At 43.5% G+C, this 25,950-nt stretch overlaps 1 protein-coding gene and 1 long non-coding RNA gene across 7 annotated transcripts in view; one reads left to right on the forward strand and one right to left on the reverse strand.

The window, feature by feature from the left end:
• LOC110509697 (erbin) overlaps positions 1-25,950 on the reverse strand; it is a 128,768-nt gene that overhangs the window by 58,981 nt on the left and 43,837 nt on the right. For all 5 annotated transcript variants that reach the window (XM_036967587.1, XM_036967589.1, XM_036967586.1 and 2 more), the window contains 2 exons: positions 2,085-2,282; positions 1,337-1,454 (listed from right to left, as the gene is read on the reverse strand). In XM_036967587.1, the coding sequence (XP_036823482.1) occupies positions 1,337-1,454; positions 2,085-2,273 (307 nt within the window). In that variant the 5' untranslated portion in view covers positions 2,274-2,282. The remainder of the gene's footprint in view (positions 1-1,336; positions 1,455-2,084; positions 2,283-25,950) is intronic.
• LOC110509698 lies at positions 2,303-6,509 on the forward strand. 2 transcript variants are annotated; one of them, XR_005040399.1, is made up of 3 exons: positions 2,303-2,435; positions 4,998-6,070; positions 6,281-6,509. It is a non-coding gene; the product is annotated as an uncharacterized LOC110509698 (long non-coding RNA). The 2 variants fall into 2 exon arrangements; XR_002471471.2 differs by having other exon boundaries at positions 4,998-5,862; positions 6,046-6,509.

The following is a 25,950-nucleotide window of genomic DNA, read 5'->3' on the forward strand; positions in this document are numbered from 1 at the left end:
TCTCAAAGCACAGCAATCTGAAGGGACTGGCCATTACAGCATTTCTATCAAACTCAACAGTGCTCAAATGAACAGGTGGCAGATTATTTGGGAATAGTGTTCTAGTTGTTTTTCAGATATGATATTTTTCCCCAATCACGACAGCTAGATGAAGTGAACAAACTGAAAAACTAAATGTCACTCAATAGTAAACGTGTGCTGATGCAACTCTGCGGTTTTAGAATCTTAGAGAACGTCTGGGAGGCCCGTATTTGGTGTTAATCCCATTTGATCAATCCAGAAGCCATCAACACATACACATGCTTTCTCTCACACTGACAACTAGCAGTGAGCGGCTCCTCCATTAGACTGGAGATGAGAGACAGCTCTGCGGAGCTTCATTCACAGTTGGCACCGGTTCAGTCTCAAATGACACCCTACGTAGTGCACCACTATTATATACATGAACGAGGATGTCATTTTCGATTTTGGCCAGTTGTTGTAAGGTAGGTGCTAGGCCTACATATTCTAGTGTACAGAATCATTTGCAGGCCTCAGCTTGTCCTGTCATAACTTCCTTGTATTTTTGTGTTTTTTTTACACAAGGGTTTTGTCAGCGGTGTGATCTTCTGTTGGGTGTAAAAAAAAAAATGTGGTGAAACGGCACTTCTGTGTGGCATTGAAACTTTTAAGGGTTTTCTTTGTTTTAACTTCTCAATTTAAAAAATGGAGGAATGATGGTTGAACTGACACAGAGACACTTTTTACATAATCTAATCCACTTTATGTTTCAGTAATTTTCTTTGACAACAGAGGGACACTAAGGGGCAATTAGTTAAGTAGACTGAACATCCCACTGCTGATAAGACACTGACTTGCACACAAACTTAAAACTACGGTAATTCAACGGCAGGGCTTTTTCACTTTCAAGCTGGCCGGTATTGTCTGGTCTCTTCCAGTCTAGCACGCAAGTCTAGTCCAGAGACGGTAGAAACAGTCTCAAACTATTATTGAACCATCCATCTCTAACTAGCCATTGTCAACTTCAACATTCTTTAGTCATACTGCACAAATATGGAGAAGCGGGATGGCTCTTCAGTCAAAATCCACTTTTCAGAATGAGTGGCTTGATAAGTGATGGAGAGGCCTAAAATAAAAGTTGAATGGGAGACAGCAGTCATTCTAAACATAAACACCGTACCCAAAGGGGCTAAGGGGTAGGCTGCAACTCCTTAAAAGACCTCAACAAAATTATATTATGTTATTGATCTGGTCATACAGTGCTTTTGTATTGAATGAATGGTCATTCTTGTCATATTATTTTTGAAAGAGTGGTCATTCTGGTCATTGTGCTTACTGTTCTTGCTGACGTCCAGCTCCCTGAGATTGACGAGGTTGGCGATGGCCGCAGGCAGCACCGTGAGGTCATTGTCTGGCATGCTCAGCCGGTGGAGCAACTGGCAGTTGAACAGTTGCTATGGAGGGAGGAAGAGAGAGAACGGGAGAAAGAGCGAGAGATAGGGAGAACGAGAGAGAGGGTGGGGAATAAGACAAGTTGACTTCGCAGCATGACTCAGCCAGGACTCTGGCTTGTAAAGGAAGCTGCAGCTCATTCACAGCCAAGCATCAAGTCGCTGGGCCCCAGCAGCCAGCCGATGCTGACTTCGTTACAACACACTTGGAGAATTATAGACTGATTGAGTGTGTGGGGAGAGGGGTAAGCACAGGGCAGTACTGTGGATTGGCTCCGTTCTATCGGCAGGATATTCTCGCCTTATATAACCACTACAATCATCCCTTGGTAATGTACTCCGTGTTGTAAGCAGCAGGAGGAAAAAAGGCCCAACTGACATCAGAGGGCGCAACTAGATCAAGTCCTACAGCCTGGTGCCGTCCTTACGGACTGATTTCATTGTGTCACTCTACTGAGATAGTGTTTGCCAGGGAGTGGTCACTGCAATTTGGAAAGGTTCATGTTTCTAAACCATTAAATACACATTACAGGACCACCTTTGTTTATAAAAAAAAAAATGATCAGGGTATTTGGGTGTGTATCATTCTGAAATGATCATGAACACATCCATCTGTGTGTGTCTGCGTCCTACTTTGGGCAGTTCCTCGATCTGGTTGGCGTCCAGGTAGAGCTCCTCCAGGGTCTTCTCCAAGCTGAAGATCTCCTTGGGCACAGTCTCCAGGCTGCAGTGGGAGTAGTCCAGAGACGTCACCGCCTCCTCCTCCCCCCGCAGGCAGCGGCACGGCACCAGGCGCACAAACAGGTTCCGCTTGCTCGACATCCTCAGGCACTGCAGAGAGAGGGAGAGGAGAGTCAGGTGTCAAGACAGCTCAGTGAACTACTGGTGCATCTTGGGGCTAAAGCTACTACAGCTAACGTCCTAAGGCAAGAGAGAAATGTCAGAGGGAGAGTGTCAGATTGAAGAAATTGAACTAGTGGGCAGGTAAGGCAGTTTTTTTTTTTGTGATTACCTACCAGCTTATGAAAAAAAAAAACGACTAACATTTTGAAAACATCTACTGCAGAATTTATTTTGCTATAAAATGTCATGCTTCTATTTTTATTCACAAATGCGAGTAAAATGCTTGCACTCTGGAGCCCTGACTAAATCGCCAGCCTGGGCACTAGATGTTTGAGTGCTCTGGAAAAAAAACAGTACAAAAAAAATGTTTTTATGGCCATCCCTAGTATGGCTCCACTCGGTGCTTCAATAACAGTCCAAGACGTTTAACCAAAACGTACAAAGACGATCTAAGGGCGAAGGCAGCATCCGTTATGATCTGCTAGTTTTCCACAGCCGCCCTGAACTATGGGCATAAATTGCACTGGAAGCAGTTACATAACAGGGCTGGCAGAATTATCGCGTAACCGACAATTATTAACAACCGTAAGCTTACATTTTTTTTGTCATAATTGGCTTAATACATTATTTGAGTATTTTTATATTCAAGTTAATAGTTTACTCAAACACAGTTTTTCATTTTTACATAAAGTGGGTACATTTGGCAATAATTTTACGAGCAGAACGGCACGGTCAGGAGGAGATGCTTCATTCCCAAAACGTCCAAGCGATCAAAACCATTCGGCTTTGAGACAGGGGTGTCACCAAATCTGTGTGGTATTCACTAGGTATGTCTTAGCAAAGATGCATTAGTGGCGCAGCGGTCTAAGGCACTGCATCTCAGTGCTTGCGGCGTCACTACAGACACCGTGGTTCGAACCCAGGCTGTATCACAACCGGCCGTGATTGAGAGTCCCATAGGACGGCGCACAATTGGCCCAGCGTCGTCGGGGTTTGGCCGGTGTAGGCCGTCATTATAAATAAGAATTTGTTCTTAACTGACTTGCCTAGCCATATAAATATTATGTTTTCTATTTTACAAACTACAAAAACATCTCACAAATAATTAATTATGACAATAACCATGGCCATTTGCTTGACAATCGTTACCCAAGATTCCATAATCGTCACAACCCTATTACATAGACTAATCGTTTGTTCTCCGAGACCATATTGACACATAATTAGGATCTGCAACGCATTATCATGTACATCTGTGTTGTGTTGAAAGTGCTGGAGCAAAAGGGCCAGCTATCATCAACACAATGCCCTCTGAGCGTTGTTTAGTATGGAAACACATTGCAGATAAACGGGCCCCTTTAAAATCTCTTCAGAAAGAGAGCTGTGTACATTTTGGTACAGAACGTCACTAGATAATGAAAGCAAAGCTCTTCAACAGGTTTCACATTACTTTCAATAAAGCTACAGAGCCACAGCACGGTAGTGGCACTCATCTGGCCCAGAGAAGAGACCTAATCTGGACAAGCAAAGCATACCTCATGGATATGCCTCCCCAACTCCCCATTATTTTACCGGAGGTATAAACAGTGAGCTGGCACTTGAATTTGCATATAGATTACTCTGTTGCTCATCAGTGCACTGACAATGCATCTCCATTTAGACACTAAGCCTAAGGCAAACATATGAAAAGGTCAGAGCAGTGTTTTCTACAAGCACATGGAGTCGCCAGCCAGACAGACAAAGTAGCCAGCCATTTTTGTCAAACAAACTATTTTGGTTCCCTCTGGTACATTCTAATGCCTAGATTCCGTCCGAAACCCATAGCAACATTTTGGAATACTTCATTGAGTTTACCTCCCAGATTGGAGAAAGGAGTTGTGGTCTTGTGTTTACAATTGAAATTGACAAATTGTGACGGCAGTTCTTCAAACGACAAAATGGGTTTCTAAAATAAACAGAACAGATGTTCAATTAAGTTCTGGGTCAATGCCTGTTAAGAGAAGAGACAAAACCTCAATTAAATTCCTGAAAGAAGTTCAACAAGTGTTTTCAACTCTGTGAATTGCAGTACGTCATTTTGTTTAATTAAAAATACTTGTTTTGCAACTGACCCACAGATTTCTTATTAAAGAATCCTGTAAGAGTCTGCCGACTTCCACAGGCTTCAAGCTTCCTTTTAAGAGCCATTTTCTCAGTTACCTGCGATACAGGTATGATTGAAGAATGAAGCAGGTATTAGTCATGGGCTTTGCTACCCAGAAAGCAGCAGTTGATGGCTCCATTGTCAACACTTTGACCACAATCAGTAGATCTATATCAATGTCTTTAAAAATACCATAGGCCTATAAGTATAGTTAGCTTTTAAAACAATTCCGTCGGTTTTCTTTGATCATATTAACTTGGCTGTTAAAAGTCAAATAGTTATCCTAATTTCAGCTTGTGACAAAACAAGCAAGTATAGTGTGGAGAATCATTGTACAATTTAAACTGCTATGAAATATATTTTCCATAACCACAAATATTGTATCTTCAGCTGTTTGAAGCTGGTCTACAGAACCGAAAGTAAAAGACAAAGCATAGAAATAGCACACACAGAACAGATCTACCGCTTCTTAGATGAGAATGACAGATCTACAACTCACATTTCCAAAATGTCATAAATATGCCTCCTTTGATTGATTTTTTTTATTATTATGCTTTCAGATACAAAATGTCAAATACATGTCAACAATCCTTCCTCCAAAAGGACCATTCTATGGATTAAATGTTGTGAAAAATCTAAGAAAACACTTGTCATTTTTGTCCTGGTTTTGTGAAGAATCAGGGCCTTCCTCCTTGGAAAACTGCTTAGGCTAAGTTTAACAAAACAGCATTTGAGAACGGACTAAATTGACGCCAGCTAACCATCTAGGGGACTGCTCAGAATCATCTCCGGGACCCAGTGCCGTTCCGAGGACCTGAGGTTGAGGAACATCTAGCAGGTGAAGGTTGAAAATAGCGTCATCAGCTCATTGTGAGGCCAGAAGGCAAAATCAAAATCTCAGCTATTTCTTCCTCCACTAATGACTGAATTATTGCAAACTCTGCCATTGTGAGAGCCTCTTGTTCGAAATGTTTTATTATAGAGCAGTTCCTGTTGGAAGGCGTCCAAAGAAACACCACTTTCAGTCAGGCAGAGCAAGCAGCATCTACAGCAGCTCAATACAGCAGAAGGCTGCAGGCTTAATTGTGTTGTGTTGAAGGATAAACAGAAACAACGTTGTGACGCAAGTCATCCTCCAGAGAATCCAGTCCTTGACTATCGCACTTTGTCATGAAACAACAGTTGGCCCAGGTATGAAACGGCTGACGCTCGACTACTCCTCAAATCAGGAAACTAAAAGGAAACTGCTGGGCGGATTGGAAAGAAACATGTGAACGGCTTACGCTTTCTTCCCAATGCGCGCTCTGCACTCGCTTCTTTGAAGGGGCCACAAGATTCACAGTGGATATTATTGGTCTGATGACAGAGTTGGCTATGGCTGGGGGGCTTTATGGCAGTCCAGAGTACAGTATATATGATATAAATGTATGTTGTTTTATGATGATACCATCTATCTTTTCATATTTGTGCAAATCTTTCTAAAACAGAACACACCAATCAATCGATAATCAATCAACGAAGAGGGAAGAATATGTAGGCTATAAGAATATGTTGAAGGCTGGCTGTATAGCGTGCAGATGACTGAACTGCTCACTTTTGTGTCTGCAGGTATGCAGACAAGTAGGCATAAAAGGTATGTCAATTGGTATGTTATGCAGATCACATGTACCATCCTCCGCCCTTACCTCTTCAAATAAATTCTCATAGGCCTCGACATTATGGTATGTGTATGAAAACCATTATGAAAACATTTTTTTCATTACCACAAAAACCAAGGTATGAATACTGTTGTGTGCATGTTTTGTTAAACATCTGTATAATTACTGTTTGATGAATATAACAGGAAACCTGTTTGATCACCATGCACTGGAAGATCATTCTGACTATGGATACGGAGAACGTCAACACATTAACGTCAACACGCCAGAGGAAAGGTGAAAGGGGGATACCTAGTCAGTGGTACAACTGAATGCCTTCAGGATATACCCATTGGACTTGGGGCTCTGCTGGGAGTTTACCTCATATTTGCATGTTTTTATTCTGCTTTGCAACAAAAATCATAATAAACATTACCAACTAAAATATTGTGTTATTGTTGTGTGTATTAATAATAATTATAATTATTATGGCGGGGGTAGTTCAGAAACTAACCCCAAAAGGTTCTTCAAAAAGGTTATTCCGAGGATCCATTGAGGGGTTCTTTGAAGAAGCATTTTAAAGGGTTCTTCCAACTTATAGGGGTTCCCCCCAGTTTAAATTTGAAGAACCCCTAAAAGGATAGACCAGGCACCTTTTCGAGTGTAAGAGGTGAGAAATACATGACAGACCTCACAAAAAGCTGTGACTCTCCTTTCTCTAACTAGAACTGCATGTTGAGCAACGGTCAAATGCTTGTGCTTCCCAGAATGCTTTTCTCCGTCCTCAGTGCGCAGCGACAAAAGGGAGCAAGAGATGCTCGCTCACGCAGCAGCCAACAGCGAAACAGGGACGGGCAGATATTTTCGTAGCATAGGCTATTACCGTTGACCAAATAATAGTTTTAGAACAATCTGCAGGAACGCCGTGTAGCAAATTCACAGACATACGCAAAATGTCTCGGTAAAAGGAAGGTAATGTCGGTGTCTGTAATTTTTGGTTTATTGCTCTAGCCTCTCCTTATCAGTCAAAATAACACACACACACACACACACACACGACTGGGCCTCTGACGTCTGCACACACTGAGGGCCAAACAGAGGGAAATGATTGCGTGCTTCAGGGATAAAAGGTCAAACTTAAAATGTATGCATGCATGACCAAGCCTTAGATAAAAGTGTCTGCTAAATTGCATATATGATTCTATATTATGAATGCATTCAATTACTACTGTTACCGGGGTTTCCCAGGGAACCCATGCTCCAGTCTGTACTATCCAGATACTAATCACCATGCCTCGTTCTACACACTTTCTCCTTCTGTAATCTCTATACTGACCTACTGTTACTGGCATCTAGCCGTATCATCATGGTTGTTATTTACCAGGGGCTTTCCCAGATAAGTCGGCCTGTCAGGACCCAATCATTGGAGGACCGAGGCATATTTACTATTAGACTGTCAGCCATCAGCAGCTGTTGCGTTGATTTCACACACGAGCACACACACAACCCTAAGGGCCTGTCAGCATCCTACATTGTGAGTAATCAAGTATATCAGAGGAGAACAGTGTGTGTGTGTGTGTGTGTGTGTGTGGAGGTCTGGACTCCATTCACTTCACAGCATGATGGAGTAGCTGGCTGACTACTTAAAAGGTTATTCATGACGCAGAGAGCCAGAGAGCGTGTAGGAGGAGAGGAATAGGTGTTGCAGATGAGGTGTATGAAGGGAAGGGTGAATGTGACCGATGGACGTGAGGAGGAGAGGGCGACGTGAGGAAGAGGGACGCGTGTGAACGGCAGAGAGAAGGAAACGTCATGTCAAAAGGAAGGCAGCGCGCGAAGAGATGACGAACATACTTCAATCGCAGAGGTGAGACTGGACTTCAGGAGGGGTGGATACAGAAACTAAAGCAGGTGAATAGAGGATTAGGTTACAAACAGGGGGGGGGGGGGGGGGGGGGAGGGGATAGGCTACACTGAAGAAGAGCCGGTGGATTGGGGAAGGGGATAGGCTAAGGCTAAGCTACAGTGTTAGCATAGCGAGAGAGCCTTAATCAGAGTTAGTGCTAGCTAGCTCCCTGGGAGGATATGCTGCCTGATAGGCTGCTCTCATTAACAAGAAACGTATGCTGCCTGTTGCCTCACCACAGTGCAACATACGTCTTTTCTATGGTTTAGCTAGCCTCTGGGGGCTGATGCCTGCTCTGGCCCTAGTCCACAAAACTTTCCCCAGGCCTTGCCTTTGGAGAGAGCCTTCATGTTTAGAGCATTTCCAGACATGCTAAGCTCTCGGTATTAACCGGTTTTCCCTCTACGTACTCATTTACATGTCTACAGTAGCCCTCATCCTCCACACCTACTGCAGCCCTCATTGTCCACATACAACACCCATTCTGCCAGCCACATTCTGTTAAAGGTCCCCAAAACACACACATGCCGGGGGTCGCTCCTCTTTCCAGCTCGCTGCGGCTAGCGACTTGAAAAGAGCTGCAACAAACACTCAAACCGGACCGTTTTATCTCCATCTCTTCATTCAAAGACTCAATCATGGACACTCTTACTGACAGTTGTGGCTGCTTCGCGTGATGTGTTGTTGTCTCTCTCTACCTTCTTGCCCATTGCGCTGTTGTCTGTGCCCAATAATGTTTTGTACGGCTGCCATGTTGTGTTGCTACCATGCTGTGTTATCATGTGTTATCATGTGTTGCTGCCTTGCTATGTTGTTGTCTTAGGTCTCTCTTTATGTAGTGGTGTCTCTTGTCGTGATGTGTGTTTTGGCTTATTTAAACATATATATTTTTTTATGAATCCCAGCCCCCGTCCCCGCAGGAGGCCTTTTGCTTTTTGGTAGGTTGTCATTGTAAATAAGATGTTGTTCTTAAACTGACTTGCCTAGTTAAATAAAGGTTAAATAAAAACAAATATATAATAAACAAATATTTTTTAATTTTTTTTAAAGTAGTACGTGTGTCAATAATAACTGCGTTAAGTAACAGTGGAGTGGCTCAAGTGAGAGGTGTGTCAATGGTCTCTTTTTAAAGCCCCAGGCCACAGGCATACAAACTCCTTGCAGGCCTCTGCGTGGTTGGTTGTGTAGGTTTGTGTTCGTCTCTGTATGCTTGTGTCTGTCACTGGTCCAGTGTAATGGTGAATGAACTGGGTCAAAGGGCAGGTCCTTAGTCTCCCCCATCTCTCCTCTCCTCAGAGCAGTAAAAGCTCTTCCCCCTTCAGACAGTAACCCATGTCTCGCAGGTGAGTGGCGTCGTCATGGCAACTGCTGTTAGGGGCGGCTAAAGAGACCCCCCCCCCCCCACCCCTTGAGTCACACATACACAGTGTGGTAGAAACCTGCTTTGTGTTGCAAGAGTGAGATCCTTCAGTTCACATTCTTCCAACCTACCCTGGTGATGTTGACTATTTTCAGTGTTAAACACAGTCAATTATTTAAGCTAGGACACGCACACATACAAAACGCACACACAAAAATTGGCACCTGCTGTAGTTGTCTTATCCAAACATAGCTCAAGTGGCCAATAAAGCTGGTGAATTAGAAAAGGTGGTAGCTAGGTGAGAGGCAGGAGGAGGAGAACGAGCGATTATCTCCCACTGCAGTACTCTGCCATCAGACAGACATGTCCCCGGTGCCAGAGTCAGTGGTCTGGACAGAGAGGGCGGGGTGATAAAGGAGGCAGGAGGGGCTGCAGCTGACCTGGAACCTGAGCAGATAGAGAGAGCTTCCTGTCTCCAGGGCTACCATTCATCTCCCCATCTCTCACTGTCTGTGTGTTCATGTTCACACGCACTCTGGGCATGTGCAGACCTCCCAACAGTCTCTGCCGGCCAACTGAGACTCGCTGACCCACTTCAAGTTCATCCACTGAAATACACTGGGAACCAATTACAAAACACTCCAGTTAGCTCTCTCTCGCTCCCTCTCTCTCACCTAACCTTACCTAACCTTAGGGGGAGCTAGGGATTCATTTGCGACTGGGTGTCCCTGGCTGGTTCCCGAAATGGCACCCTATTCCCTTTACAGTGCCATAGTTTTGAACAGGGCCTATCAGGAATAGGCTGCCATTTGGGACCCGTCTGAGCTGTTCAAATGAGAGAAGGGAAGTAGTCGGTGAATAGCGCGTGTTTGTGTGTAGAGCGGAAATGTGAGGCGCACAGGGTCTGATGTGACAGGATAGCGTTATTTATAGAAGGTAGTAGCACTTATCTGGTTAATATGCTAGAATGTGATTAGACTAGAAGTCTTGCAGTCTTATGGAAGGAGCTTTATGATCCTGATTCTGTAGGCTGCTGCAGGAATGCTGCCTGCCTGCTGGGTCAATGACAAAACTCGTCACCCAGAGAATTAGGCCCAAAGAAAAGAGAAAAAGAAAGTTGAAAAAAAAAAAAAAAACACAAAACAAATAATCCTACAGTGGGAGGGAAGAAGAGAGGAAAGAAAAGGCTGCTTCCTCAATGTGAAGGAACAGCGGCGGGCCAATGGCTAGGAGGCCTGGCTAGCTGCCATGTAGTTTCATGATTTCACCGCAGACAATGCAGTCTTCTTGATAATGAACTTGTTCACAAACACTGTAGTACGCCTCCATTGAAACGTCTGTCAACGTCTGTCTGAAGTAGAAACAGTATAGCGGCCAGGTTAAAGCCAAGCTGACGTTGAACGAAATCAAAATGCAACTAATGTTAGGTGACATTAGATCAGGCCTACTTGTCGAGGTTGCGATCTCATCACACAGGTGTGCGTGTCACCTCGGTCGCCCGGTGTGCGTGTCACCTCGGTCGCCCGGTGTGCGTGTCACCTCGGTCGCCCGGTGTGCGTGTCACCTCGGTCGCCCAGTGTGCGTGTCACCTCGGTCGCCCGGTGTGCGTGTCACCTCTGCACTGGATTCACCCCCAGCGGGCACCGCAGGAGAGGTGCAGGCAGCTCCTCAACAATTCAGAGATGATATTGGGTTAGGGAGGTCCACACACACACACGGTAGGCCTACTACTAAACACACGGTACACACACACATCCAGCTCTTCCTCTGCTTATGACTCTGGCCAAGAAAACGACCGCACTCAAGTCTCCACTGAGGCACTTGACAACGTGGGAATGCACTAGAAAGGCCCCAGAGTGGAGAAAATAGAAGTGACTTTCAATGGAAATGGGTGGAAAGATGACACTGTTGTAGGTATCAGTGGCAGCAGCATGGGGCCGAGGGGAACCGGCTCTTCCAGTTTCCAAGGTTTTGGTTCTCACCGGTGTCCTCGATTCTCTGCGGTCTTATGGGACCGGGGAGAACAAAACCATGATTGTTTTTCTTTGAATCTCTGGTGCAATGAGGCTTAGTAATCGGATCTTGGTGACAAACACAAAGGGCGGGGGGGCGAACTGAAATGAAATCGAAACTGCAGAAATGATAATGGACGTATATTCATAGAGTTTGACTGCTCTAATAATCCCTGTGCACCGTCAACGGATCTACATTTATCCTGCTTCTTGATTGTCCAGCGCTTTAATAATCACTAGACAGTCAGGGAACATAGAAAATTCCCAAAACGTTGACAATGCGGCCCAGAGGAAAAATGACTTCGACACCCCTACTTTAAAAGCCTCTTTCCTCCCCTTCTACAGTTCACATACACACTAACCTTCTCACGCCGGGCTAGCTAGAAGACTAGATTATCTCTCCCTCACACACGGACTCTTGATACATGCGCATATCTCTTTATGATTGAGTTCTCCATTGGAATGTTTTCACTAACATCATGTCTTGGTTCTGTCACTCACTGGCACAACATGTTTATGTATCTCTCATTCGCTCTCTCCCTTTCCTCCCTTCTCCTCCCCCTCGGTCTCTCTTGCTAGGATCTGGCAACGGTCCTTCCTTCAGTATCAGAAAGGTCTTGGAACACTCGGTTTTAACTGAGGATGTAGTCGGCCGGCTACTGCAGGACTGATCATTATGAAAGCAAAAACCACAGGCTAATGTTGCAGCACACATCACTCTGGGCCATCCTTGATTATGCCATTCCATACGGCCCAACTAACAGCCATCCTCATATAAAACACAACGTACCCTACCTTACAAGATAATAGTGATGGGGGGAAAAAAAAAAAAATCTACACAGTTCCATATTGGGATTTATTTTTGACAATAGATCGTATTGTTTTGACAATATCGCAATATTTCTGCACTAGATTTCTGTACCTGCACCAAAACAAGGCACTTTAATTTCCATGACTGATGAAAACGTGTTTTGTCATGGCTCTCTCGTCCCTCTGCAGCAGACATATGGTGACAAATATGCTTGTGACATCGAATCGTGTATATAAAAAAATACTTCACAGTATCGAATCGCAATACATATACAATCATGAGAATCGCAATACATATCGCATCGGACACCGAAATATTAGGATATAATTTTCATGCGGTCGCTGGCAATTCCAAGCCCTAGAAGATAAGATGTGCAATACTGCCTAATTTGAGCAGCAAATTCACCTGGGTACGTCTTCATTTCAATTCCCTTTGAGATGCCTATCATAATTATTCTGTTCAATAACTCCCAGTACGTTAACGCTGCTTTAGATATGCATGGCCCCGGGCAGAGGAATGCAGCCTTATATCTTTCACCTTATTGGTTCAGTCTCTCAAAGCTCTGGGGTCACCAGGATGTCATAGCAGCCCCTGAGACTGGAAATACACAGGCACAGGATCGGCTAATCAAACATAAACACTGCATGTTTGATTGACAGCCTGTCAGGCTTTTTTATAGGCTTAGAATGCCCACAAATACAGATTGAATTCCAATGCTAAAAAAGCACTTCACATTGCAATGGAGAGAATTCGCCTCATCCACCACAATGCAACACCAACCTGAAGCTTCTCAAGCTAGCTAGTCAAGCTACATCTTTATTAGCAACACAGGAGGATTTGCCCACTACCCAGTGGGTCCTTTTGACCAACATTTGGGGAAACACCAGTGTCAGTCTTAAACAAAGTTAGAGGCAAAATAACAAGACCATGGTAAACACATGGTATTGTTATGCTCACTTGGTAAAGAAAATGTGTGTGTGTATTTGCTTTCTAAATGGCAGAAACATGAGAGCATTGGCCAATCACACCATGTCCAAAGGCCAAAGACAAAAATATGAGATAAGAGAGCACGTTAAATCACACTGGATATCATCCACAGATCTAAATGTCAAAGTGGAGTCCCTACTGCACAGATAGCCTACGCTGCACAACACAAACTGGGCCCTTCATTTGTTAGAGCAATGCAATATGAAATGCAGCTTTTAAAAGAGCATTAAAACGACATTAAAAACAAACAAGTAAATGACAAACAAGTGAATACAAAAATCATGAGGCAGCCACCAACCTGTTTCTTTTCCTGAGATGGCAAAATGTTTAGGCCTAGTTTGCAGATTAACATGCATAGGACACACCTGGTTTCTTAATCGTGGTCCTGGGGACCCAAAAGGTTGTGTACACAACCGTTCAAACATTTGGGGTCACTTAAAAATGTCCTTGTTTTTGAAAGAAAAGCGCATTTCTTGTCCATTAAAATAACATGAAATACAGTGTAGACATGGTTAATGTTGTAAATGACAACTGTAGCTGGAAACGGCTGATTTTTAATGGAATATCTACATAGGCGTACAAATGCCCATTATCAGCAACCATCACTCCTGTGTTCCAATGGCATGTGGTGTTTTGTAATTATGTTAGCAGAGCTGAAAACTGTTGTCCTGATTAAAGAAGCAATAAAACTGTTCTTCTTTAGACTAGTTGAGTATCTGGAGCATCAACATTTGTGGGTTCGATTACAGGCTCAAAATGGCCAGAAACAAATAACTTTCTTCCGAAACACGTCAGTCTATTCTTGTTCTGAGAAATGAAGGCTACTCCATGTGAGAAATTGCCTAGAAACTGAAGATCTCATACAACGCTGTGTACTACTCTCTTCACAGAACAGCGCAAACTGGCTCAAACCTGAATAAAAACAGGAGTGGGAGGCCCCGGTGCACAACTGAGCAAGAGGACAAGTACATTAGTGACTAGTTTGGGAAACAGACTCCTCAAATGGCAGATTCATTAAATAGTACCCGCAAAACACCAGTCTCAACATCAACAATGAAGAGGCGACTCCGGGATGCTGGCCTTCTAGGCAGAGTTCCTCTATCCAGTGTCTGTGTTCTTTTGCCCATCTTAATCTTTTATTGTTATTGGCCATATGGCATTTTCTTTGCAACTCTGCCTAGAAGGCCAGCATCCCAGAGTCGCCTCTTCACTGTTGACGTTGAGACGGGTGTTTTGCGGATTCAAATGATCAACTCATCAAGCCTTTGGACCTGGGTCTGAGTGGAATCAGGTGTGTAACGCTAGGACAAAAACAAAAATATACATCGCTTTGGGTCCCCAGGAGCAGGATTAAGAAACACTGATGTAAAGTTGAGCGAAGCCACTTGGGTGTGTGACTCTGTGACCACTTCCTATGTGAGACGAGCAGACAACGGCGAGAGCGCGAGCTCCGGTGAACAACACTAGGCTGAGCATGCAGCATGGGAGCTCAACCTTTAGACCTGTTTCACTTTTGTTCTCCACCACAAAATACCAGTAACAAATGCCAGTTTCAAAGAAAAACGAGTGTGTACAGTGGATGGGTATTTGGGTACCCATCCCTAGTATTATTGGGTACTCAATATTGAGTACTCAAGTACTCACATGTTAGCGTGAAAGGGAAGGCTAAAATGCTTGTGAGATGCTATTTGTGGTTTCAATTACTGGTTGTTCAGATACACTAAAAACATAACATTTTCACTGGACTTGACATAGCCTAGCCCAGGGGTAGGCAACTAGATTAAGCCGTGGGTCAGGGGGCCTGAACAGAATTAGAATAATTTGTACACTGCAAATTGATCACCACTAAGCCCAAAAATATATTATTATTTTTTAAATACAATATCTTAATAACATTGAGACATGATCACATCATCTCTCTTTTTTTAGTCATGGGAATATTTGGGACCAGATTTCCTCAAACATTTTTTTTTTGCTGAATTCCGGGTCATGTTACAGACCTTTTAGAACCGAAAACTAAAATAAAAACAATTACATTTTCACTTTAAATGTTGAGGCCTGGCTGTTGCCGACCCCTGGCCTAGCCTACTCCAAACCAACACATCTTAGAGTTTGAGATTTTGCCATTGCTTAACAATTAAACTGATTTACTAATAGCATTTCTATATTTTGAGAAATTCATTCTTTAGCCTATCTTATTGCCTTACAATCTGGAATTAAAATTCATTTTTGGGGGGGGTTTGTATCATTTGATTTACGCAATATTCCTAACACTTTGAAGATGCAAAATACAAGTTTCTTGGGGTATGTCTCTATAAGCTTGGCACGTCTAGACACTGGGATTTTTGCCAATTCTTCAAGGCAAAACTTCTCCAACTTAAGTTGGATGGGTTCCACTGGAGTACAGCAATCTTTAAGTCATACCATAGATTCTCAATTCGATTGAGGTCTGGGCTTTGATTAGGTCATTCCAAGACATTTAAATGTTCCCGCTTAAACCGCTCGAGTGTTGCTTTAGCAGTATGCTTAGGGTCATTGTCCTGTTGGAAGGGGAACCTCTGTCCCAGTCTCAAATCTCTGGAAGACTGAAACAGGTTTCCCTCAATAATTTCCCTGTATTTAGCATCATCCAACTTTCCTTCAATTCTGACCAGTTTCCCAGTCCTTGCCCATGAAAAACATCCCCACAGCATGATGCTGCCACCACCATGCTTCACTGTGGGGATGTGGTTCTCTGGGTGGTGAGAGGTGTTGGGTTTGCACCAGACAGCGTTTTCCTTGATTGCCAAACAGCTCAATTTGAGTCTCATCTGACCAGAGTACCTTCTTCCACCTCCTTTGCCTGGTCCGTCAGTTTTGGTGGGCGGGCCTCTCTTGACAGGTTTGTCGGGTTGCCATATTCTTTCCATTTTTTTTAAATGGAGCTCTTTGGGATGTTCAAAGTTTCTGACATTTTTTTATAACCCAACCCTGATCTGTACTTCTCCAACAACTTTGTCCCTGACCTGTTTGGAGAGCTCCTTGGTCTTCATGCTGCCACTTGCTTAGTGGTGTTTCAGACTCTGGGGCCTTTCAGAACAGGTGTGTATATATACACTGAGATCATGTGACAGACCATGTGACACTCAGATTGTGCACAGGTGGAATATTATTTAACTAATTATGTGACTTCTGAAGGTAATTGGTTGCACCAGATCTTATTTAGAGGCTTCATAGCAAAGGGGGTGAATACATACACACCACTTTTACGTCTAGTATTTTTTTTGAAAGAAGTTGGTCTTTTTCCTCTTCAAATTTAGACTATTTTGTAAATGTCCAATACATGAAATCCAAATAAAAATCTATAAAATCTATAAAATCTAAAACACCAAGGGGTTGAATACTTTTTCAAGGCACTGTAATCTGACATATGGAATTGTTTTAAGATCAAATCAAATCAACGTTTGTCAAGTGCGACAAATACAACAGGTGTAGTAGACCTTACAGTGAAATGCTTACTTACAAGCACTAAACAATGCTGCGGGAAAAAAAATTGAAAAAAAAGGTTTGTGTGTGTAGGTAAGTAAAGAAATAACACAGTATAAAGACATTTGAAAAAAAGAGTAGCAAGACTATATACAGAGAACTGTTAGTCAGGCTTATTGAGGTAGTATGTACCTAATACAGTGGGGAGAACAAGTATTTGATACACTGCTGATTTTACAGGTTTTCCTACTTACAAAACATGTAGAGGTCTGTAATTTTTATCATTAGGTACACTTCCAACTGTGAGAGACGGAATCTAAAACAAAAATCCAGAAAGTCACATTGTATGATGTTTAAGAAATTAATTTGCATTTTATTGCTTGACATAAGTATTTGATCACCTACCAACCAGTAAGAACTCTTGCTCTCACAGACCTGTTAGTTTTTCTTTAAGAAGCCCGCCTGTTCTCCACTCATTACCTGCATTAACTGCACCTGTTTGAACTCGTTATCTGTATAAAAAGACACCTGTCCACACACTCAATCAAACAGACTCCAACCTCTCCACAATGGCCAAGAACAGAGAGCTGTGTAAGGACATCAGGAATAAAATTGTAGACCTGCACAAGGCTGGGATGGGCTACAGGAAAATAGGCAAGGAGCTTGGTGAGAAGGCAACAACTGTTGGCACAATTATTAGAAAATGGAAGAAGTTCAAGATGACTGCCAATCACCCTCGGTCTGGGGCTCCATGCAAGATCTCACCTCGTGGGGCATCAATGATCATGAGGAAGGTGAGGGATCAGCCCAGAACTACACTGCAGGACCAGGTCACTGACCTGAAGAGAGCTGGGACCACAGTCTCAAAAGAAACCATTAGTAACACACTACGCCATCATGGATTAAAATCCTGCAGCGCACGCAAGGTCCCCCTGCTCAAGACAGCGCATGTCCAGGCCCGTCTGAAGTTTGCCAATGACCATCTGGATGATCCAGAGGAGGAATGGGAGAAGGTCATGTGGTCTGATGAGACAAAAATATAGCTTTTTGGTCTAAACTAAACTTGCGGTGTTTGGAGGAAGAAGAAGGATGAGTACAACCCCAAGAACACCATCCCAAGTGGAAATATCATTCTTTGGGGATGCTTTTCTGCAAAGGGGACAGGACGACTGCACCGTATTGAAGGGAGGATGGATGGGGCCATGTATCGCGAGATCTTGGCCAACAACCTCCTTCCCTCATTAAGAGCATTGAAGATGGGTCGTGGCTGGGTCTTCCAGCATGAAAACGACCCGAAACACACAGCCAGGGCAACTAAGGAGTGGCTCCGTAAGAAGCATCTCAAGGTCATGGCCTGAACCCAATAGAAAATCGTCGGAGGGAGCTGAAAGTCTGTATTGCCCAGCGACAGCCCCGAAACCTGAAGGATCTGGAGAAGGTCTGTATGGAGGAGTGGGCTAAAAATCCCTGCTGCAGTGTGTTTCAAACCTGGTCAAGAACTACAGGAAACATATGATCTCTGTAATTGCAAACAAAGGTTTCTGTACCAAATATTAAGTTCTGCTTTTCTGATGTATCAAATACTTATGTCATGCAATAAAATGCTAATTAATTACTTAAAAATCATACGTGATTTTCTGGATTTTTGTTTTAGATTCCGTCTCTCACAGTTGAAGTGTACCTATGATAAAAATCACAGACCTCTACATGCTTTGTAAGTAGGAAAACCTGCAAAATCAGCAGTGTATAAAATACTTGTTCTCCCCACTGTAGGTATCGTTAAAGTGACTATGCATATATGATGAACAGAGAGTAGCAGAAGCGTAAAAAGAGGGGTTGGCGGGTGGTTGGACACAATGCAGATAGCCCGGTCAGCCAATGTGTGGGAGCACTGGTTGGTCATGCCAATTTAAATCAAATTTTTTATTTGTCACATACACATGGTTAGCAGATGTTAATGCGAGTGTAGCGAATGTACGTGAATGTATAGTTAAAGTGACTATGCATATAAGATAAACAGAGAGTAGCAGCATCGTAAAAGAGGGGTTGGGGGGTGGCATACAATGCAAATAACCATTTGGGGTCTTTAACCATTTTTAGGGCCTTCCTGACACCGCCTGGTGTAGAGGTCCTGGATGGCAGGCAGCTTTGCCCCAGTGATGTACTGGGCCGTACGCACTACCCTCTGAAGTGCCTCGCGGTCGGAGGCTGAGCAATTGCCGTACCAGGCAGTGATGCAACCGGTCAGGATGCTCTCGATGTTGCAGCTGTAGAACCTTTTGAGGATCTCAGGACCCATGCCAAATCTTTTTAGTTTCCTGAGGTGGAATAGGCTTTGTTGTGCCCTCTTCAGGACTGTCTTGGTGTGTTTGGACCATTCTAGTTTGTTATTGATGTGGACACCAAGGAATTTGAAGCTCTCGACCTGCTCCACTACAGCCCCGTCGATGTGAATGGGGACATGCTCGGTGCTCCTTTTCTTGTAGTCCACAATCATCTCCTCAGTCTTGGTTACGTTGAGGGATAGGTTGTTATTCTGGCACCACCCGGCCAGGTCTCTGACCTCCTCCCTATCGGCGGTCTTGTCGTTGTCGGTGATCAGGTCAACCACTTGTGTCGTCAGCAAACTTAATGGTGTTGGAGTCGTGCCTGGCCATGCAGTCGTGGGTGAACAGGGAGTACAGGAGGGGACTGAGCACGCACCCCTGGGGAGCTCCAGTGTTGAGGATCAGCGTGGCAGATGTGTTGCTACCTACCCTCACCACCTGGGGGAGGTCTGTCAGGAAGTCCAGGATCCAGTTGCAGAGGGAGGTGTTTAGTCCCAGGATCCTTAGCTTGGTGATGAGCTTTGAGGGTACTATGGTGTTGAACGCTGAGCTATAGTCAATGAACAGCATTCTCACATAGGTGTTCCTTTTGTCCATGTGGGAAAGGGCAGTGTGGAGTGCAATAGAGATTGCATTATCTGTTGATCAGTTTGGGCGGTATGCAAATTGGAGTGGGTCTAGGGTTTCTGGGATAATGGTTTTGATGTGAGCCATTACCAGCCTTTCAAAGCACTTCATGGCTACGGACGTGAGTGCTACGGGTCTATAGTCATTTAGGCAGTTTGCCTTTATGTTCTTGGGCACAGGGACTATGGTGGTCTGCCTGAAGCAGATGGTCATACTATGAATAATTTAGCTATTTGATTTGACATTTTAGGACACTTTTAGGTATCAAAATATTATATACTATTATTTGATAAAATAGAATTTGGCCTTTATTACTACAGCCAGAGAAATGCATTGAATAGCACATTCAAAAATGGCAAAAAAGACAGTAAAATCATGTATCATAATCAAAAAGGTTTTGAAGGTTTTGAAGCTCAGGAAATATATATATTTTTTTACACATATACTACATGCCCAAAGTATTTTGACACTTGCTTGCTGCTATAACAGCCTCCACTCTTCACGGGAAGGCTTTCCACTAGATGTGGGAACATTTCTGCGGGGACTTGCTTCCATTCAGCCACAAGAGCATTAGTGAGGACAGTCACTGATGTTAGGTGATTAGGCCTGGCTCGGAGTCGACGTTCCAATTCATCCAAAGGTGTTTCGATGGGGTTGAGGTCAAAGCTCTGTGTAGGCCAGTCAAGTTCTTCCACACCAATCTCAAACCATTTCTGTATGGACCTCGCTTTTTCCGCGGGGACATTGTCATGCTGAAACAGGAAAAGGCCTTCCCCAAACAGTCGCCACAAAGTTGGAAGCACAGAATTGTCTAGAATGTCATTGTATGCTGTAGCGTTAAGATTTCCCTTCACTGGCACTAAGGGGCCTAACTACTCCACCAACAGTTGGCACCACGCATTGGGGCGTGACACACACGCGAGCACACCCATCTCTCACTCCCTTATGCCCACCATCTCTTTCTCTGTCACTCTTTTCTCTCTCACCGGCTTCACCCTGTCTTTTAGACCCAGGCCTGGGCAGAAAAAGAGAGCAAAGCGTGGTGCTGTGCTCTTGTGCTATATTGGTCATAAATAGCAGCCTGTTTAAAAAAGCCCTCCTGCCGGGAAGTCTTTAATTAAACATGCAATGAAGTTAAAACGGCAAGCGATGAGTGGGGTTTGTGCAGAAACAAATGCCTACGGGCTCAAGTGAGACACCCATAAACAAGGACCTCAGCTGCTTTCAACAGCAAGGTCATCATAACAAAAAAGGGCTTTCGGGAAACTAGTACTCAAGTCCATTTTCAGGGGAAGTTGTGTGAGAGCAGTGAAGGAGAAACATCTTTCACCAGCAGCTAGAGGCAGACAGTACGTCAACATGAGACAAAACGGACTACCAGAACACTGCCGATGGCTTGAATGCCAGAACGTTTGTCCTGGCTATGGCTCTTCTTCAGTTAAAAACATATCATGCATTACAGCAGGGTTCCCCATCTGGCCCAGTTCTCTGAGTATTTTTTATTATTATCGTTGGACATAAAAGACTTGAGTTTTTACACCAGCAAATCAGCTCCAAGTGATTTTAATTTTGGAAAGTATTCCCGACACATAAGAGTCATATATGTGATTGTACAAAGGTTTGGAATGATTATGTTTTAGTCAAATATTATATCTGTTTGGGTTTCTTGTGGTCAATTTGTAGTCTACTTATGATTTGTAATTATGGTCCGACCCCTGACCATCTGCTCAAGAAAAAGTTGATGATCCCTGTCCTACATTTTCTCTATTTTTAGAGCAGACCTCCAAAACACTAATATATGGAGTCACATTCATGTAGCCTAGAGTCACAGAGTGAGCAGACATTAATAACCCCGAGATGACCAAACAAACGAGGGTCAAGAGAGAAAGTGACATTTCAGGCAGAGGGACCAGCACCTCGCCTGAGGTCACTGTGTACTCCCTGGGACCTGACCTCCCAACATCCTCCCGGCTTAGATATTATGACTGCATACACATGATATGACAGTCTCAGACCTTGCCTGGCTGGCTTGTTTTGAATTCCAGCGCAGGAGGGCAGACTGCTGTCAGTGTATGAGTGCCACCAGTCAGGGATATGAGTGGGAGTGGTCAAGAGCTCAGTGCGGAATACAGGCGGGCCGTGACATCCTAATCATCTGGGTAGAATTATGATGTGGAAGAGTTACCAGCAGCGTGGGAGAGAGGGGCCCACCTTGCCTCAGGCTCATATGTCACCGATTACCTGAGGAGATCTTATCTGATGATTCACTCCTACACAGGGGAGAGAGGGGTGTGTGTGTGTGTGTGTGTATATCTCTGCATTTGGGCAAGACTGAATAAGATCTGTAAACCAGACAAAGGAGTCCCTTCCCCACCAATCAAAACATCCCAAAACCCTGTACTGTTCCTCCACCTTGTCAGAGCTAAGGCTGAGGAGAGACTCGACTACCCCGGGATGGATCGAAATTTGAAAGCAGCTTCCCCTGTGATGATGCCTTGTAGGTGAGTGAGAGCGAGATGCAGTTCAGAAGTGTGTGTGAGAGAGAGTGAGAGAGAGAGCGAGAGACATAGTTCCCCCAGTCTTTGTAGTTAGGTCAGACACATTCAGGTCAAGTCAACGCTTTCAACATCACACAAGAATCCTGCAGAGCAGAAGACCAGAAAATGGCTTATATATCCCCCAATGTCTAGTTTGAAATCACGTAGACTACTTTTAAAACGCTTTATGAAGCACTGACACTGTCGTCGTTTTGCCTGATCGTCGACAACACAAAGCGCTACAGTCTCCAAAAATAGCCTAGCATCTGTTGGAGCAACAGTGAATATTTAACGACCAATCGAATGAACCGCTCCATGTGAGACACCAAAACATGGCACCAAACACACAACTCTTCTCCCATCAATGGCTTTATAAAACAAGGATTTTACTGTTGACTGTCAACACACCTACATTGAGACATCTCTCCCAATCAAGGCCATTACACTGAAAAGATAACAAATAACACTCAAAGCTTTAAAAATGGGCTCTTTGTTTACGGCCATCAAAGCTGTGCAGACAGAGATATACTTCATTTATCCCTCTGTATCCATTGAAATGCATTCATTATCCAAGTCATTTCTCATTCCAAACTTCAGCCTTCAGGAATTTGCTGCATTTGAAAAGCAGCAGTGATACGGTCTGTATTCTTAATGTCCCAGGGTGCATTTGCATGACACGGTTTGTATGGGCATCAGGTTGCATCGTGACTTCCCTTGGACTCAGCATCTCGCAATACGGATTAGCATGAGGTTTATCATTCCTTTATCATTTGGGTGAAGAAGGTAAGTCAAGAAGCCCAAATCAATCCTATGATGAGCATTGCTGTGTGAATGAGACGGGTTAAGTCCTGTAATTGTCTCCATGTAGCTACAGCCTGTGGCCTGTGCTTGCACAGCTCTGTAATCATGTGCTAGCCCTGCTGTGCCACAGGAGTGAAAGGGGCCATTAGACCACGACGAACACTGTACTCAGGGAAAATGGCTGGAATGTACAGACTAATTTCCCTTTTCAAGGAGGGAATCCCTGTTCTATCTAGAGTCTGAATCTCTCTGCATCGCGAGGATCGAAATCTAGGCCAAGTCCAGTGGTTCCAAATGAATCAGTTGATTACAGCATGGTGTTTTGCAACAGTTGCCGTGCGTTGGATTCCTACATGGGTCATACTGAACTCAATACATGTGCAAGTTGCTTTGTAAAAAACAACCATACCTCAGCTAATGCTTTGGGGTGGACAGAACATGATTCAGCTACCTTTTCTGTGAACTTGTGTGAGAGATCGAGGAAATCCCTGTGATGTTACAGGGAGAGAGTGACGTTACAGGAAATGAGGGATTAGGCTAGGTAATAACCCAGAGCTTTAGAACCAGTTCGCTAAGAACCAAGGATCAAGTTTGAAAGCTTGCCTAGCTACCCAGACTCCTTGCCCTGGCCAAACGCTATGCCACGCCCACAGACGTCAGTTCCTTCTCTGCAATGAGTCTGTATCTGAGTACATGTCCGACCCTTCACCAAATGCAAATACATTCAGGGCCGTCTGATTGGTCCAGAAACCGATGGGTTGGGCCTGAGCCCAAACACACGAGGGTAAAGCTTTGACACTGATTCGTTAGACCACCCCTCGTCACCACTAACGACTAAAAGATGGCAGTCTCAGACTAAAGTCTGTAGCGAACCACAGAGCAGCAGAATTTAGTGTGAGGAGTCAGGCTTATGGAAAGCCTAGGAGGTTAGAAAAAGTTACGCAAAAAAAAAAAAAAAAAAAGCCCAGTAATAGGGAATAGGGTGCTATTGCCATTAATAAAAGAGAGAAGTGGGTTTTGTCCAAATCACGAGGGTTAATGGAACATCATTCCGTCTCGCTCTGTCATGTACAGTTCAAGTGCTGACGCCTGAGGCTGATACGTCAACAACTTGGTGGAGACAAAAAAAAAAACACTTATGCTGCTACCACTAACAGGAAGTGAAGACAGAACAGGTCTTCAGATGTCTCCTGTCTGACTGTAACATGCAAAAGAGTAGCAGAGCCCCTTTAACCATTAATAACTGGTAAATCAGATATTTCTATTGAATCTGCCCAATCGTCAAGTTTTCCTTAGCAATGGGTCGGGACCCAAAATGGGCCCTGGGCATGCGATAGGTGTGTTGCGAGTAATGAGAATGCATCTATAAAATCACACTATTCCTTCTTAATGTAAGTTGTTGGAAGACAATTTGGGTCACAGAAGGACAGTGCATTTTTCATTTGGGTATTCATCTAAAAAATAAAATGAAAAGTTTAAACTATTGGAGGCTGTGTAATCTGACCCAAGTTCTGTGTTTAGAACCTCTACCGTGAGCAAGTAGTAAAGGTTGAAAACATGAGCTTCGGGCCGGAGACCCGATTTGTAGAGGCGCACCAGTCAAGATGCGGAGAGGAGTGGAGCAGGATACTGAGCAGCAGAGAGGAGAGTAGGCAGTTAAGGCATAGGTCAAGGAAAGGAAGAGAAGATTAGCTAGAGGAGGAAGCATGAATAGATATCTGGTTCTGACAACAGCCATAACACGAGGGAACACATTCTCTGTCTCGGTCTCTCTTTTTCTTTATTTCTTGCAGTCTAACTTTTTCTTCCTGTTCTTGCTCTCCCTCTCTGCCGACACGGGTTTGATGACAACTCTCTCACTATGTCCAGTGACTGGTGTGGGTAGGCTATATGCTACCTGAACTAGTTGTGCAGGCGTTCCCAAACTTTGGGCTGTAACCCCATTTTGATATTTAAAAAAATGGTTTGTACCCCACCATGTAAAATAATTGATGTAATCAAAAGGCCAATGTAAAAAAAAAATAATAATAAAAAAAAAAATTGGGGCTATGACAGTCTATTACAAATCAGTCTGGCAGTACCTAAATCTGAAGTAAGTATGGTTTGATGTGACTGAAATGCATCTGAAAACCTATTGGAAAGAAGATCAGCAAGCCATAATTGTGTATTATATTCTGTGCAAAAAAAATGATAATGATTGAAAGTAAACGGCCTATTTCTCAGGACCAGATGCTAGAATACGCATATAATTAACAGATTAGGATAGAAAACACTCTAAAGTTTCCAAAACTGTCAAAATATTGTCTGTGAGTAGAACAGAACTGATATTGCAGGCGAAACCCTGAGAAAAATCAAACCAGGAAGTGGCCTCTATTTTGAAAACTCCAAGTTCCATAGCCTCCCTTTGCTCCATTTAAAGGGATATCAACCAGATTCATTTTCCTATTGCTTCCTCAAGGTGTCAACAGTCTTCATACATAGTTTCAGGCTTTTATTTTGAAAAATGAGCCAGAACGATAACATCGCGTCAAGTGGTCACATGAGTTTTGCGAGTTTGGATAGGTATAGCTTTTCCCTCTCACACTGTGAAAGACATTTGCGGTTGATATATTATCAATTATATATTTTAAAAACAACCTGAGGATTGATTATAAAAAACATTTGACATGTTTCTGTGGACATTACGGATATTATTTGGAATTTGTCTGCGTTGTCGTGACCGCTCTTTCCTGTGGATTTCTGAACATAATGCGCCAAACAAACGGATATAAAAATAATCTTTATGGAACAAAAGGAACATTTGTTGTGTAACTGAGAGTCTCGTGAGTGAAAACATCCGAAGATCAAAAGGTAAACGATTAATTTGATTGCTTTTCAGATTTTCGTGACCAAGCTACCTGATGATAAGTGTACTTAATGTTTTGTCGAACGATCGATAAACTTACACAAACGCTTGGATTGCTTTCGCTGTAAAGCATAATTTCAAAATCTGAGACGACAGGTGGATTAACAAAAAGGCTAAACTGTGTTTTGCAATATTGCA

Source organism: Oncorhynchus mykiss, chromosome Y (assembly GCF_013265735.2).
Source record: "Oncorhynchus mykiss isolate Arlee chromosome Y, USDA_OmykA_1.1, whole genome shotgun sequence".
NCBI classification, from domain to species: Eukaryota; Metazoa; Chordata; class Actinopteri; order Salmoniformes; family Salmonidae; genus Oncorhynchus; species Oncorhynchus mykiss.